The 16,282-nt window shown below is 57.4% G+C and overlaps 1 protein-coding gene across 6 annotated transcripts in view; it reads left to right on the forward strand.

Annotated features, from left to right (window-relative positions):
* The window catches only part of PIK3R5 (phosphoinositide-3-kinase regulatory subunit 5), a 67,613-nt gene extending 51,808 nt beyond the window's left edge, over nt 1–15,805 (forward strand). For 3 of the 6 annotated variants that reach the window (XM_037164966.2, XM_037164967.2, XM_037164968.2), the window contains exons 6-19: nt 3,680–3,749; nt 5,877–6,051; nt 6,598–6,751; nt 7,438–7,521; nt 7,731–8,514; nt 8,645–8,807; nt 9,132–9,257; nt 9,815–9,943; nt 10,134–10,227; nt 10,461–10,537; nt 12,999–13,092; nt 13,174–13,256; nt 13,789–13,901; nt 14,038–15,805. In XM_037164966.2, coding sequence (XP_037020861.2) covers nt 3,680–3,749; nt 5,877–6,051; nt 6,598–6,751; nt 7,438–7,521; nt 7,731–8,514; nt 8,645–8,807; nt 9,132–9,257; nt 9,815–9,943; nt 10,134–10,227; nt 10,461–10,537; nt 12,999–13,092; nt 13,174–13,256; nt 13,789–13,901; nt 14,038–14,185 — 2,294 coding nt within the window. In that variant the 3' untranslated portion in view covers nt 14,186–15,805. The remainder of the gene's footprint in view (nt 1–3,679; nt 3,750–5,876; nt 6,052–6,597; nt 6,752–7,437; nt 7,522–7,730; nt 8,515–8,644; nt 8,808–9,131; nt 9,258–9,814; nt 9,944–10,133; nt 10,228–10,460; nt 10,538–12,998; nt 13,093–13,173; nt 13,257–13,788; nt 13,902–14,037) is intronic. The other 3 variants (XM_037164969.2, XM_037164970.2, XM_037164971.2) reach the window with 3 other exon arrangements.
* Nucleotides 15,806–16,282: the final 477 nt, after the last annotated feature.

Raw genomic sequence — 16,282 nt, forward strand, 5'->3', positions numbered from 1 at the left:
TGTTTCTGTGGCAGCTGAGCAGGAACCTGTTCTAGGAAGCCCTGCGAACATGTGTGGAGCAGAGGGGTGGGCTGTGGTGAGGCCCAGACTCGGGGATGTGGTGTTTTAAGCCTGGGGGACAAGAGCCAGGCAGAGCAGCAACTGGAGTTGGACTCAGAACAGAGAGGACACTTGGAACTCTTGTCCTTCACTACAGAGGGCCTTCCTTGAACGTGGCTCCAGAGACCATGTGAGGCTTCAGATATGCTGGTGATATAGAAGAAGGCAAATATGAGAGGGACCCAAGAAAACCTGGAATTAGCTTCTGGAGGGCAGGCCCCTTGCAGTACAGACTTCTCTGACTAGGTGAATGTTCTAGGAAACCATCTGGACCAGTGCATCCATCAGCGGGTGTTGTTGTGAGAGGCTGCATTGGGCTTCAGTGAATTTTTTTTAAAGATTTAACTTGTTTGCCCATTTTATGATGAGTAATTTATGAGTGCACCTGGCCACACAGCGCTGAGTGTTCAGTGTTCAGGAGTTTTTGACCAAAAACCGCATGACCCCCATCCCCCCCACCCCCATTCACCTGATCTTGACTCGAGTGACTTTTTTTGTTTCCTGGATGAATAAAGTCCTCAAAGGCAATGTTTTGCCCATGTGGAAGAGGTGAAACAAAAAAAATGGCAGAAGCATTAAAAGGCATCAAATTTGAGGAGGTCAAAAACTGTTTTGAACGGTGGAAAAAATGTCTTGATGGGTGTATTGCATCAAATGGAGAGTCCTTTGAAGGTGACTGAAGTTTACATGTATAAGAATAAGTACACAATTTTTTGTACATGAATTCTGGGTTTGGAGGTCTCCTCTTTAACTGTCTGGAGAGGGACGCTCAGGCCCGGCTGCCTGCACCACGAAGTTCTCCCTTTCCCGGGAAAGCAGAACTGAAACAAGAAACCATTCACTCTCCCTCATGTCAGAGAGTCCTTCTCAGACAATGAACACACCTAACTCTCATCCAAATGCACAGAGAGTCTGTGTCACAGGTGTGGCAGCTCTCTCCCGTGGGAGCCAGCCAGGGGGAAGAGCTGGTGCAGAGGAGGCGCTGAGAGACAGAAATCAGGTTCTCATAGAAGCTAGAGTAAGGTTGCAAAATTAGATTCAAGTCAGTTGATATCATATAGGGCAATCAAACTATAACCTTTGAGGTCATCTTTTGTGGGGAATAAAAATCACTCATCCCACATCCACAAATGAACCTCTGACTTCACAGAACCTGAGCCCTCATCCACAGCAAATAGTGAGCTAAACAAAATTACTCTCACCTACATGAGCCTTAAGTGGGCTTCTCAGAAAGTGCTGGAGTGTGATCTTGCAGAGGCATGTTGATGATAGTTTTGCCTTATTGCTGAGGGCCCCAGCCCAAATGAGCCCAGCTGAGGGGGGCACTGAGGGAACCGGGGTGAAGGGCTAGAATGCAGGCTGGGAGGGAGCTCTCGGAGGAGAGGCTGGGGCTCTGGGGCTGTTGGCAAGATGCTTTACTTAGGGGAGCCTCAGTTTCCTTGTCTATAAAATGGGAGGATGATAGTATCTCCCTCTCAGAGCAGTTTGTGAGGACGAAGGCTGACCAACACTGATTTCACATCGCTTGGCCAGGAGGGTTTGGGGTGATTTTAGCTTGTGAGAGAAGTCCTGGCAAGGTCACAGGGAGATGACAAGCTGGCCCCTCCACCCAGGGAGCCCTAGGGAGCCCTAGAGAGCCAGTTACTATGGAGATGAATTAAACAGTTTACTCCACTTTGATGTGGTTGGGTAGCAGAGGAAGTGGGCAGGTGTGAAGCCTCGGGCCTCCCCCTTCTTCCTGACTCCACCCCCAACTGGGTGCCTACTGCCTCCACTGTGGGGGTGGCAGGAAACCTCACGCCAGTGCCGCCAGGTCCTGCCCACCACAGCCCTCTGGGGTGAAGCCCACATGCTTGTTGACTATTTACTGCATGCCTGCATAGCTGTGCAGACCACAGTTCTTGCCTGCAAAGAATTTATCTGCAAGCCTGAGGGTGACGGTGGGCCTCACATGTGTGAGTCACTCCGTTCACCAGCCTCCGTGACTGCATCTCACCCAGATCACAGCCCTGTGAAGTGAGAAGGAAAAGCAAGGTTATTCCCATTTTGTACACAAGACAACCAGGACTCAGAGAAGTTGAATGTTTCTTGCCCAACCTATAACGTCAAATGTGAGAGAAGAAACACGGGCCTTGGTGTGACAAAGACCTATGTCACTTAGTAGTTGATGACCTGGGACAGGTTACGTAAGTTCTCCTTGTCAAAAGTAAGACTATAATTGATGATGATGACGGTGGTGGTGATGGCAATGGCTGCATTACCTGTGTGCTTACAGTAAGTACATCAAACACTGCTAAGTGTTGGTCCCATGCACCCTCAGAACACCTCCTGGGTGGTGCTAGTATTTTCATCTTTCACATGATGCAGCTGAAGGCTGGACATGTTAAGTAGCTTGCCCAGGGTCATGTAGCTCACAAGAGCTCTACTACCAGAACCTGTCTGCTCAAGTCTAAAAACCATATTCTTTGACTCAAAAAACCACATTCTCACATTGCATGATGCTGTCTGTACCAAAAGACCCAGGCAGGTCACTGGCAGGTGACTGTGCGTGACTGAAAGGCCAGGGGCCACCCTGGCTCCCAGGCACGTCCCGATCTCCTCTGCCCCTTTTCCTTTCACTCAGTGCCTCCCCACCTGGGCTTTCTGCCAATCAGGAGCAAACCTGAATGGGGTCGGTTTTGCCTGTCAGCTGGCAGCAGGTGAATTGTGAAGCCTTCAATGGCTGTAAGTGTCTCTCGGGACATTACTGATCATAAACATTTGCATCATCTACTTTTTGTCTCTGACTAGGGAATGAAAGGTTTAAACCCCTTAAAGGAAAGTCAAGCACACATGGATGTTTCCAGCTGTCTGAAACCCCAGGTTTGGCCTTACACTTTCCGCAGGGATTGCCTCCTGGCACCCAGCTCACACCCGGTCCAGGGTGGCACTGCCCTGACAGGGAGGCTGCCTGCTTCTGTTACGCTTGTCGGTGTGGAGGGCAGAATGTTCCATCTCTGAGGCCGATGCAGAACTGAACACACCCTGCGAAGGCTCTGTTTTCCAGCTGCAGAGCTGAGCCAAGTTGCAGTAACACACGGAAAACCTTGAGCTCATTTTCTCTCTGCACATTTGAAGTCAGAGGGGACAGAAAGGTGGCTGAGGGCAGAGAGGAAGGCTGGGGGACATTCGTGTGCTGAGGCTCCACCTTCAAGGGACAGCAGCAGGCAGGACCGAGGTCCCCTGAAAAGTCGTGGGAGGCAGGCTGGGATGCTGAGGGACAGGTGAGAGCCGTGGAAGGTGCTGAGACTGACTGACTAGTCCGAGGGGTGCCTGGACACCCCCCGCAGGACACCAGCACTCCATCTGCACAGTCTCCGCGGGAAAAGCTCTGTGAGTGGCTTCAGCCACAGTGGGGCCTGGACTCCTGGCGTGGATCCAAGGCCTTGTGGGCCTCAGGCCTAATCTGCCCTTTGTCCTGAACCTCACCAGGAACCCCCAGCCAAACTGCGCAGTGCCAGCCTCTCTGTGAGGTACGGGGCCGTGGTTGCTGAAGGAACAGGCAAACCTATGAACTCTGCTCTTTTCTTTTTGGCCACAGGAATCTCCTACCAGCGACTGGTGAGGGCTGAGCAGGGTCTGCCCACTCGGAGTCAGCGCAGCTCCACTGTGTGAGTCCTCCTGGGGAGGGCGCCACAGCGTGGGGGTGGGTGCGGGGACAGGATCCACCCCCACAGTTCCACGGTTCCACCGCCCCAGCCTGTGCTCCGGCAGGCCCTCTGTCGCTGCACCCCTGGCACCTGGATCCCCCTGCAATTGCCGGTGATGTTCAGTACAGAGTCACTTTTCTGGGCTCAGGTCTTCCATCTGATTCCTAAATAAGTTTGAGACAAAAAAAAAGGTTAAGAACTACATGAAAATTTCATGTTCTATGACAGGCTGGCATGCATACACACACTTGCACACCAGCTGGAACAGGCTTCATGAAGCGAAGCTTCTCCTGACCTCAGGGGATGGGCTCTGTCTTGTTCTGCTGTTTTTTTAAAAGGCAGTTCTGGTTGTAACTCCCCACATTGATTCCATTACCCGCTCATGGGTTCTGGCCTGCAGTTTGACAAACACCAGAAAAAGCCTCGGTCCTGAGGACCCTCCAGCAGGTCTCTGGTGTCACCCGGACACCTGGGAGCCCTGAGACTCCAGCCTCCACCAGCAGAAATTAAAGTCACCCTGGTCCCTCCCCATCCTCAACCCCTGGGGGCCACTGCGCATTCACACTGTTGAGAAAACATGTGTTGCATCCCTTGTAGGTAAAAACAAACAAACGAACAAGCCAGTGTTAGGTTTTGAGAAAGACAGAAGGACATAAAACTGTTCAGTGAAAGTTAGTTCAGTAAGTGAAGGAGACACCGGGGTCGGGGGCCAAGGCGGGCGGCTGGTGAGCACGCGCCACATCTTTGCGGACTTGCTGAGCTTTGGGCACCGCTGTTGGCATCACTGCTTCATCCAATTCTCCTGTGAACCCGTGGACAAGGTATTTTTAAGGTCAGGATGCTGAGGTGTAGAGGGGTCCGTGGAAGGTCTCAGTGCTGAGAGATGGTCTCCCTTCTGCTTCCTCTAAGCTGGGGACGATGGTAACCGGTCCAGCAGAGGGAGCCTGTCGGCAGCGTGGGCACAGGCCCGGCTGCTCTGCTCCTGCACACGGGGGCTCAGCGTGTCTGTGCAAGAAGCTGCCCTGCCCTCGGGGAAGGGTGCGCTCAATTAGGGGCGGCTTACGTGAGCCTGGCCCCGTTTTTTTACAAATAGAGAAATGAAAATTAGCTTCTCCCCGAAAGGTGGTGACTGATAGAGCCTAGTCCTGAGCCCAGGGCCAGTGCGGGGACAGAGGCCCACAGAGACCAGAGGGCATGTCACTTGCCCCGTGTCTTTTTGCGCTGGGTTTACACACAACGCAGGTTTGAGAGAGAGCAATAGTGAATGTGAGCCATTCACACTAAAGCTTTTACAGGAATAACGCCGTGATGGCTCGAATATACTTCGAGAAAACACAGTGATGAGTGTTGGTGTGGGCGGAGTGAGAACAGTCTTGTGTTGTCAACCGTTAACCAAGTGATCAGCACCCTTAGGGTTCACATTCTCTTAACCTTTGTGTGTGTTTGAGATTTTCATAATGAACCCAGTTTCCCACGGGCACCAGGGAGGAGCCCGTGTAGTGGGAGGAGAAGCCGAGTTGGCTGGACACACCCCAGCCCCGAGCGAGCCTGTGTGAAGGCCTGGGCAGGTCGGAAAAGGGTCCCCTGGGAGTGGAGAGCTCAGACGCAGCCCCAGTGTGGCTCCCCTCCCGCCCGGCAGAGGCCTCCCCTCGTCACACCCCCTTGGCCTGAGGAGCAAGGCATGGACGGAAATCTCAGGCCACACTGCGCCACAGCACGTGTCTGCCCCCTGCCCCCTCCCCTAAGTGACCTCCTGGCTTCAAGTCACCTCACCTAAAAGACAGTCCTCTCTTGAGTCATCTTCAACTCATTGAGATATCCTGTAGAAAAATATGTTTATATAAAAATGAGGGTAAATTTATTTTTTTTAATTAAGTTCAGTTTTTAAAAGGTCTTTGAAAACACTGGGTGAAAAGTATTCAAGTGGACCCTAAACTTTCCTGTGGGAACTGGGTCCCTGGAGCCCCCAGGCCCTCTCCTGGCCTTGGGCGGTGCCTGGGCCGCAGGAGGCCCTGCCTCAGGGCAGCACGACTGGTGAAGTGGGTGGGTGTGCCCCCCGCACCCACAGCCTCTCCTCTGCGCCCCCAGCACCGTGCTGTTGCTGAACCCTGTGGAGGTGCAGGCAGAGTTCCTCGCCGTGGCCAACAAGCTGAGCACGCCCGGCCATTCGCCCCACAGTGCCTACGTCACCCTGGTCCTGCACGCCTTCCAGGCTGCCTTCGGGGCCCACTGTGACCTCCCCGGTCTACACGGCAAGCTGCAGGTATGTGTCTGGGGCCTGAGGCTGAGCACGGCCCCCTTGTAGCAGAACACATCTCCCGAGAGGCAGAGTCCCCTCTCTGCTCCAACTCAGCACCGCAGTCTCCAGGTTACGGGCCTCCCTTGCTCCCAGGGTCAGGGCGAGCAGGGGCCAGAGAGCTGGCTTTGTCGACAGGGTTTGTGTTGTGCTGGGTCCCGACCAGGGCAGGTGGGCAAAGAGCTTCAGAGGAGCAAGGTTCAGATGTCAGGTGGAAGACCTGGGTTCTAGTCCTAGTGTTGTGACAGGTCAGTCATGTGGCCCTGGACAGCCCCGTCCCCTCTCTGGGCAGCAGAGGTGAGCTCTGAAGTGCCTCCGGCTCTGGGCTCTCCTGTGACCACTTCCTGAGATAGGGGTTGGAGGCAGGTCTGGCTCCCTGGTCTCTGGATGCAGATGGACGACAAGGCTGGAGAGGGGACTGGCCACTGCCGCCCTCGCTGGTTCCCTGGGCAGTGGAGGTCAGGCAGCCAGGCTGTGGTATGGGAAGATGCCTTTCTCCTCCTGGGATTTCAGTCCAAGACCCTGGCCGAGCTCGAGGACATCTTCACAGAGACTGCAGAGACACAGGAGCTGGCATGTGGCATCGGGGATGCAGCCGAGGCCCAGCAGTGGCTCAGGACCAAGCTGCGGGCAGTGGCAGAGAAAGCCGGCTTCCCTGGTGTCTTAGGTGAGGCTCTCGGAATAGTGGGGCCCACTTTCCCGTCGTCTACTCTGGCTCCCACAGTGGGCAGGCCGGGTCAGCCTGGCGGCTCTGCTCCGCACAGTCACTCAGGGACCACGTTGCTCCACCCCACCCTGGGGCTTTGTTCCTGCCTGCAGGCTTAGGGTTGGGCTGCCATCATGTGGCGGCTTGTGGGAAGAGAAAAGGAATGTGCTGATCCAGGGCAAGGGTCTTTCTCTTTACGTTGAAGATAATAGGGAAGCTGCAAGCCTCGGGGCTGCAGGTGTCCCCTCGGCCCACTTCAGTCACGTGGCCACACCTCTCACTCCCCCCAAGGCACTTGGGGAACTTCCTCTCTATGACTCCACTGCCAGGGAAGAGAGGGCGTAGTATTCCTCACAACACCCCCAAAGAGATAATGCCTTGTTTTCCTGTTTGCACCCTGTAAAATGAGGCTCACAGTTTGTGACTTCACATACTTACACAGCTCATAAAAGGGCGCGGCATCCACATGCGGCCCTCTGGCTGTGAGCCAGGCTCCCAGCTTCCCACTCAGCCTCGCTCCACCCAGCCTGGTGGCCTAGGCCTGTCCTCTCCCAACCCTGGTCTCTTCTCTCAGATGAGGGGACTGGGCCGGCCACTCTCAAGGCCCCTTCCTGGGCCTCACCCTCTGCCCACCCCATTTCTTACAGACACTGCAAAACCCGGCAAGCTCCGCACCATTCCCATCCCTGTTGCCAGGTGCTACACCTACAACTGGAACCAGGACAGCTTTGGTAAGCAGCCAGCCCAGGCCCCTGAGATGCCTACCCCCAAACTACTGGGGCCCTCTTCCTGGTCCGGGTCCCTGTCCTGCCGTGCAGTAGTCCTGCACCCCAACAGCCCTCCTGCCTGAGCTGGCACTCAGGGGAGCAGAGGGAGCACTCCGGGTCCCACCGTCTTCTCCCCAGGTCCACCCCATCTGAACTTGTCACCCCTCCCAAAGGTGAGCAAGAGAGGTTTGGAGGGTCCAGATGCCCAGATGGCGCCTCCTCTTGCTCCCGTGCAGACGTCCTGCAGGAAATCCTACTCAAGGAGCAGGAGCTGCTCCAGCCAGGGGTCCTGGGGGACGATGAGGAGGAGGAGGAGGAGGAGGAAGAGGAGGAAGAGGACTTGGAAACAGATGGACAGTGTGCCAAGAGGGACTCACTGCTTTCTACCAGCTCGGAGACGTCCCGTGACTCCACCCTGTCCCTTGCCTCGTACCAGGCCTTGGGGGCCACCCTGCCCCGCCAGCTGCTGACCTCCTTTGTCTCTGGCCTCTCGGATGGCATGGACAGTGGCTACGTGGAGGACAGCGAAGAGAGCTCCCCTGAGTGGTCCAAGAGGCCTGGCAGTCGGGAACGGCGGGGCTACCGCAGGCCAGGGCAGAAGTTCAACAGGATCTACAAACTCTTCAAGAGCACCAGCCAGCTGGTGCTACGAAGGGACTCCCGGGGCATGGAGGGCAGCTCGGACTCGGCGCTGCCCCTGCGGCGGGCTGGGAGCCTCTGCAGCCCCCTGGGCAGCCCGGAGCCGCCCCCCACCCGGGCTCAGCGCTCCCGCTCCCTGCCCCAGCCTAAGCTCAGCACCCAGCTGCCCAGCTGGCTCCTGGCCCCCGCCTCCCGGCGTCAGCGCCGCCGCCCCTTCCTGAGTGGGGACGAGGACCCCAAGGCTTCCACGCTGCGCGTTGTGGTCTTCGGCTCCGACCGGATTTCAGGGAAGGTAGCTCGAGCGTATAGCAACCTGCGGTAAGAGTGGGAATAGGGGAGCGTCACTGCCTTGGGACGGGGCGGCGGCGCCGGTGCCGGTGGTGTCGGAGGCTTGAGGTTTAGCCAACAGAGACCAAGGAGCTCCTTCTCGTCATTGTCTCGTTTCCAGGCGGCTGGAGAACAATCGCCCACTCCTCACACGGTTCTTCAAGCTTCAGTTCTTCTATGTGCCCGTGAAGCGAAGCCGGGGGCCCAGCTCCAGCACCTGCCCGGCCCCTCCGAGTCAGACACCCCCACTCCCCCCAGACTCCCCGAGGCACCCCATCCCGACAGTATGTCCCCAGCCCGAGACCAGATGGGGCGGGAAAGCAGAGTAGACGCAAGCAGGTTCCAGCGACCTGACAGGGCTGGTTGGGAGTCATCAAAAGCGATCACTTGAGTGTGCGGGGCACCTCCCCCTGCCTGGCCCTGGCTCCCAGGAGTGGTCCTCCCCTGCACTTGGGGGTGGCAATCGGCTGCATGACACAGACCGAAATGTGTCAGACTGGTCCGAGGGCAGGGAGAAGCTCAGACTGGGGCTGCCCAGGGCTCTGGAGCTGCAACGGAAGGCCTCCTGTCTCCCTGGGAACCTGAGGCTGATCTCACCCCTGTCTCAGGAGCTGGGCGCAGCCCCCTGGGAGGAGAGCACCAACGATATCTCTCACTACCTCGGCATGCTCGACCCCTGGTATGAGCGCAACGTGCTGGGCCTCATGCACCTGCCCCCTGAAGTCCTGTGCCAGGTACGTGGCCCCCGGAGTGGGCAGAGAACGCCCACTGGCTGTAGTCACTCAGCCTCGCTTAGAAGGCTCTGCTTTGGGAAGGTCTAGTTTGAGCGCTCCATGGAGGGCCAGGGAGCACTTGGAGGTGAACAGGGAGAATAGGGGAGAAGCAGGACTGAAGCAGAACCCGGGGCACAGGGGTGAGGAGGGGATCAAGGGCTAGAGTCACCACCGTGACAGGGAGGGTCCTCAGAAAGATCCAGGGGACCTCAGGCTTTAGGCCCCGTCCTCAAATCAGCTTTGTCCAGCTCTACACAGGGCCTTCCCAGAGGCCCACATGCCAGGTAGGGGAAGGGATGGAGACTGGGCTGTGGGTCCTCCCCTGACCTTTCTGCCTCTCGCTTTCCTCTCCCTGCCCCCTGCTCGGGCCCACTGCCTGTGTGTCTCTCTTCTGTGTGTGTGTGTGTGTGTGTGTGTGTGTGTGTGTGTGTGTGTTCCTCTGCATCTCTCCTTCTCATGTTCCCGTCCCCTCCCTGTCCCCGTCCCCTGTCCCTCTGACCTGGGCTCCCCCCACACAGCAGTCCCTGAGAGCCGACTCCCGGCCTCTGGAGGGCTCCCCCACCCAGCTGCCCATCCTGGCCGACATGCTGCTGTATTATTGCCGCTTTGCTGCTCGGCCGGTGCTGCTGCAGGTCTACCAGACGGAGGTGAGCTGCCCAGCCGCCCCAGGCCTCCTTTCCCCTTGGGCTCCCCGGCAGGCGTCCTGGCCCTGCCTGTGCCTGTGGGCCTGCAGGCCCTGTCCCCACCCTGTGGCAGCCCCAGCCCTGTTCTGGAGAAGCCGGGGTGGGGAGTCCCCACACAGGGTCTGCACTGACGCTCTGGTCTTGCCCTCTCCAGCTGACCTTCATCACTGGGGAGAAGACAACAGAGATCTTCATTCATTCCCTGGAGCTGGGTCACTCTGCTGCCACACGAGCCATCAAGGCTTCGGGTGAGTGCTGCCACAGTCCTGGTGGAGACAGATGGGGGGCTAGAAAGGTGGGGCCCCCAGTGGTGGAGCCCTGGGGAGAAGGGCAGCTTCATAAAGGGCTGGAGTCCTGGGGAAGTATGACCCTGGAGAGTCAGGGTCACCGAAAGCAGGGCCAGAGGCAGGAGTGGGGTTGGGGGAGGGGAGGCGGAGCCCTGGGTATGGCACCCAGTAAAGTCCCTGTCTGCATGGCACAGGTCCTGGCAGCAAGAGGCTGGGCATTGATGGGGACCGGGAGGCTGTCCCTTTAACACTACAGATTATTTACAGCAAGGTAAGGCCCCATGCCCCTCTGGGACCCTCCCAGCCCCTCCAGCTGACCCTGACCCCTGGGACTCCTGACCCTCCTCACCCAGAGCCAGACTCTGAGGTCCGTGGGCCCCAGTGTTTAAGCTGCTCAGGGCTGCAGAACCAGGCAAGCGGGTCTGGCAACCAGGGCCTGGCTGTAGGACTAGAGCTGAAAGCAGGGCAGGCGGGGCCTCTGAGGCACAGCAAGGCACAGGCCTGGGCTGAGGCAGGGGGCCTGGCTGCGGGCCTGGGAGGTGGGATTGCTGTGAAGGGAATGAAGGGATTTTGGAGACGGGGGTGCCCATATCACCAGAGGATAAGTGTCTCCGAGCGCATCACACCATGGGATACAGGCCACGGGAGGCTGGACTCACCAGTGGGGAGCCCTCCTGCCTTCTTTGTTTTCTTCCCCCCTCAACCATTCAAAAGACATTCATTTAGCATCCCCTCCTGCCAGGCTCCGAGCTGGGCGGGGGAAACGCAGTGAGCTGGGAGGGCCGGGTCCTCCCTGGGGCTCTTTAGAGGAGGGAGGCAGACAAGAAACAAGGAGACAGGTGCACGGCCACGACACTGTCAGGGTGGACAGTGAGGATGAGGCCCCAGAGGGGCTGATGGGGTGGTGACGACGGAGCTGCTTTCCCCTTGGCAGCCACGGGGATGGGGGAGAGGGACGCACCCCCGAGAGCTCTGTGCCAGGTGTTGGTTACACACCTGCTGTGTCCCAGACGTTGTTCTAGACACGGGCATGTTCTGAAGGGTGCACAAAATATTTACAGCTTAGAGGGGGTGGTAGGCACTGGTTAGACGAACCTGCAGATGTGTGAGTACAGCTGTGGCCACCAGCTGAAGGTAAGGCACGTGGTACGGTGACTACCTCCAAGGGGATTATTCAACCCAGTCGGGAAAGTTAGACAACGCTTCCTGGGGAAGGGCCTTTGTGCCAAAGTTGGCAAGAAAACTGGAGTCAGTGAAGCTGAAAGAGACGGGTGTATTCTCCAGATAGAGGGAAGAATATGTTCAAAGGCCCCAAGTGGAAGAGAACATGAACACTAAAGGTGATGACGTGAGCCCTGACCGGTGTGACTCAGTTGGTTGAGTGTCGTCCCACGAAGCGAAAGGTCACTGGTTCAATTCTTGGTCAGGGCACGTGCCTGTGTTGCAGGTTTGGTCCCTGCTGTGGACACATGTTAGTGGCATCTGATTGATGTTTATCTCTCACACTGATGTTTCTCTCCCTTTCTTTCTCCCTCCTTTCCCCTCTTCCCACAATCTGAAAATAAATAAATACAATCTTAAAAAAAAAAAAAAAGGTAAGGCTAAAGGGATAGGCGGGGCCAGATGCCATGGGCCTTGATTCCAGTGAGAGTCTTGTCCTATCCTAAGAGCAGTGGGCCCCCTTCGAGGGGCCCCGTTTGGGGCAGTGCGGGAGTGTGTGTGACAGGTGACGTGATGTGAGGTTCGGACGCTCCCTCTGGCAGCTCGGTGGAGACCAGACTGGAGGCGCCACGGGGCCCTGGCAAGGCCCATGGGAGGCTCTGGCATTTTCCAGGAGAGCAAGGCAGGCAACCAGCACAGGGCCGGTGGTGGTGGCGGCGGCGGCGGTGGAGGAAATGTATGTGGATTATGGGAGCAGCAGGGTTTAGGAATGGGCTGGATTTCAGTCTTCGGTGACTGACCGCCCCACCTCCTCAAACGCGGCCAGCATCTGGGAGGGGCAGTTGGGCAGGTGGGCCATGTTGAGTCTGAAGTGCCCTGGAAAGGTAGGAGGAAGAAGTCAGCACAGGCGTTGGACGGACGGGCCTAAACTCAGACGTGGAACACAGAGATGGGTACGTGGGTGGCCAGGGTTCCCTACGGAGAGGCAGGCCTGCAGGAGCAGAGGACCCAGGAGAGGGTCCTGAGGCCGGTGTCATGTGACCCCGGCAGAGGAGGGTGTCATGCCGAGCAGAGGTCCCGGCCAAAAATGTGGTGGAGAATCAGGAGTGTGCCCCCACAAAAGCCCAGGAGAGGAGCCGAGGAACAGACCCAAATTCTCCTGTAAGGTCAAGTACACTCAACTTGACACTGACCAAGGACTGAGAAATGCTCTTAGGTTTGGCAACATGGGGGTCCCCACTGAAAGAGGGCCTCCAGGCTGGCTCTGCCAGGGACTCTGGGACTGTGGGGCCCTCTCTTCCTTGCTCTGGGCTCGGCAGATTGTCAAGACCCCCTTGAGGTGCCCTCAGCTCTCGTGTCCTATGAGCTCAGAGTCACTGAGGTCTGTACAGGGGTCAGGGGCTCTTTGTGAAGAAGCTGGCAGACCTGGGTGAATGAGGGAGCACTTCCCGGCTGTGCTGGCGGCAGGCAGCTCCCTGTGCCCGGTGGTCTGGGACCCCCTCTGTGAAGGGAAGGTAGCAAGCAGCAGGGCTTCCAAGCTGAGAGAGGGTCTGGCTTTGCTGCCTGTCCAGGGGGCTGTCAGTGGACGAAGTCGCTGGAATAACATGGAGAAGGTCTGCACCTCCATCAACCTCAACAAGGCCTGCCGGAAGCTGGAGGAACTGGGTGAGTCGGGTGGGCAGGGAGGGCACAGGGGCGGTGGCAGGGAGGGCGTCCGAGCCTGGCCTGAGCCGCCCTGCCCCTCAGACGCCGGCATGGAGGCCCTGACGCTAAACCTGACAGAAGTGGTGAAAAGGCAAAATCCCAAGTCCAAGAAGGGCTTCAACCAGGTAAGGGCTTCGGTCTCTGTGAAGCCACACCCTCAGGAGACTTACTGGACATGTGTGCGTGCATATGCGTGCCTGGGCGTGTGCGTGAGAGAGGAGGGGCGTCTACAAGGTATGGGGGGCCGAGAGGGGAGGAGAAGCAAGGAGAGGGTGTGGTTTAGGGGTGTGCACACATGTGGAGGGCCATGTGGTGTCAGGAGGAAGGGTGCCTTCGTGAGAAAATGTGTATGTGGCAAAGCTCTGCCCTGAGTCCGAGGCAGGGCGGGTGGAGACGGGGCTCCGGGGCTGCGGCAGGGAGGGCAGAGGGCAGTGCAGTTTCTCCTCAGGGGCACTTGCTTCTTCCAGACTCAGGGAAGGGCAGAGGACGGAGAGGAGCCAGGACCTCATGGCGTCCTCAGAACCGCCCCCCCAGAGCTGGCCCTTAGCTGTGGGCCACCTCCACCGCAGCTGACTGGGCAGTTCCAGGGGAAGCAACTGCCAGGGCTGGGATGTCTGTGGCCGGGGCTCTGGGGACTGACCTGGGCCTTCCTTCCAGATCAGCACATCGCAGGTCAAAGTGGACAAGGTGCAGATTATTGGCTCCAACGGCTGCCCCTTTGCAGTGTGTCTGGACCAGGATGAAAGGAAGATCCTGCAGAGTGTGGTCAGGTAGGAAAGGGGGCCCTCGATCCGCTTCAGCCAAATGGAGTCTGGGGCAGGGGTCAGTTCCGAATATTCCCACCCGGAGGCCTAGAAGTTGCCGGAGGGACGGGAGGCCTGTTCTTATTCCTGCCCTGCCTCCCAGGTGCGAGGTCTCACCTTGCTACAAGCCAGAGAAGAGCAGCCTCTGCCCACAACCCCAGCGGCCCCCCCACCCCGCCGCCCAGGCCACGTCGGACCTCTGCTCCCTCCTCTGCCTGCCCATCATGACTTTCAGTGGAGCTCTACCCTAGCAAGACCCCGTGCCGGCCTGGACAGAAAGCCCGAAGCAGCCTCTTCTGAGCCTCTCCCAGATGGTGGGCTGTGAGGGTCTTGCTCCTTGTGGAGAACCAAATGGCCCATGGGGGCCAGCGTCCTGCTGTGGGCTCCACACTGGGCAGGGGGCAGAGCCCCGGGGCCCGGCGGTTTCTGGGGCCTCGGTCTTCTCTTTGGGACAGAAATGGGCTTTGGGGAGAGAGGAGTTTGGCCACGCCGCCTCTCAGGTTCCTCGAGGCAGAAAGGAGAGCCGACCTCTGAAGGCCCCGGCCGCTGACATAGTCAAGTGTCCTTTCAGGAAGGAAGATCGGAGGCTCCCGAGCTCTGGGCGTGGTGTAGGCCTCTCCTCCTGACCTGTGGCCGGGCCCACCCCTTCCTCTGTCAAAGACTTAGGAAACCCTTTGTCTGGGGTTCAGGCTCCTCTGCTTTGGACGCAAGGATGAGACTTTTCATCCCTGCCCTTCGGTACCCCCCACCTCTCTCGGTCCCCGGGTTCTGAAAAACAGCACTAATACTTTGTCCATTGTCAGGACCTGGTCAGGTTCTCTCTGGAGTCCCTTTCTGGATCTGAGGTCCTGGGGAGATAAGGACAGGCTAGATTCAGTTGCAGCTCAGTTACCTTCTAGCTAAACGACCAGAAGGAAGTTAATTAGCTTCTTTGAGCCTCCCTTCCCTCAGCACTAAGATGAGGGGGACTCAGGCCTCTTCAAAGGGCTGCAGAGGAATGGCAAAGTGCCTGGCCCACGGCTAGCGCAGAGCGGGTGCTCAGGAAAGGTCAGCAGCCTTGCTTTCGAAACACTGGCTCCCCTTCTGGTCCTGGGGGGCTCTCATGGCCTCTGGGGGGCTCTCCATTTGCTCTTTTCCAGCTCACCAAGACTGAGCACTGAGGAGCGATTAGCTCTTCCTCTGCAGGAGGAACTGCCTGTGTCAGGGTGATGGGAGGGTTGCTCAGACACCCGGCCTTTACCTCCTTCTCTCTCAGGTTGGCCCCCGTGCCCCCACCTCCCCCTCCACCCTTGGGCTGGTGCACATGGTGTGCAGAATCTTGCATCCCCGAGTTCACTGGCACCTTTCTGGTGCATGGGCAAGATCCCAGGGGAGTAGAGGGTGGCATGGCTGGCACTGCAGGCTTTGGCCTGACTTGGGGACTGGGGGCTAGAACATGAGAGCAACGGTGGACAACTGCCAGGTGAGAGGAGTCTGAAGTGAGCCTGGGCTGGGGCCATAGGGTGGAGGGCAGGGCTTGGGGCCAGGATTTGAACTGGTGGGGAAGGGAACCGGGGAAGTTGACTACTGTATCCCGCACAGAGCCCCTCCTTCTTCTCCTCCTGCTCCATCCTGCTCCAAAGGTTCTGGGCCTGTGGGAGCCCCTGAAACCCCAGTCCAGAGAATTCCTACCTTGAGGGGAGTGAACAGGGCCACCTCCTACCTGGTGTCGCCATGTCTGCCCTGCCCCGGCCAGGCTCCAGAGAGTGATCGGCCTTATACCTTCAACGTTTTTTATTGTGTGAATAGATTATTTTACTTTGTAAGCAATGGGCATCTAAGAAGAATGAATGAAATGTAATATTATTGTTAAATAAAACTTATTAATCTTGTATTTAATGACCTAGAGTTATTTTGCTGCATGACAATTAACTGCTACTTGAACAGTTCATATAAATCATTTCACATATAGCAGAAATGAAATTCGTGGGAGATTATTCTCTTTTAATCTTTTTGCAATTTTCCTCTCTATAGAAAATATATTTGTACTTAAATTTTCCCTGACACTGTTCCAGAGGGAGGGAGGTGAGCTCAAAGCGGGCACTCTGGATCTGGGCAGTTTTTAGACCTGGATCACAGGGAGGGAGAAAAGAGGAGGCAAAGGGGCGAGGGGGGACCCCTGCGCCTTGGGAGAGCGCATGAGCACCAGGCTCCGAACACAGCTAGCTGCTGGGGAGGGAGGAAGAAGGGACCGTGGCTGCTCCAGCTCTGCACCAGCTAACTACTGCAAACAGTAAAGCACACGTCATGCTCTGTGGTGTAGACTGTGATTATTTATTCTTGCTCCTGCATCTGTAGGACATCTAGAG

The sequence above is a fragment of the Artibeus jamaicensis genome, unplaced genomic scaffold, assembly GCF_021234435.1.
Source record: "Artibeus jamaicensis isolate MK-2021 breed Jamaican fruit bat unplaced genomic scaffold, CSHL_Jam_final contig_781, whole genome shotgun sequence".
NCBI classification, from domain to species: domain Eukaryota; kingdom Metazoa; phylum Chordata; class Mammalia; order Chiroptera; family Phyllostomidae; genus Artibeus; species Artibeus jamaicensis.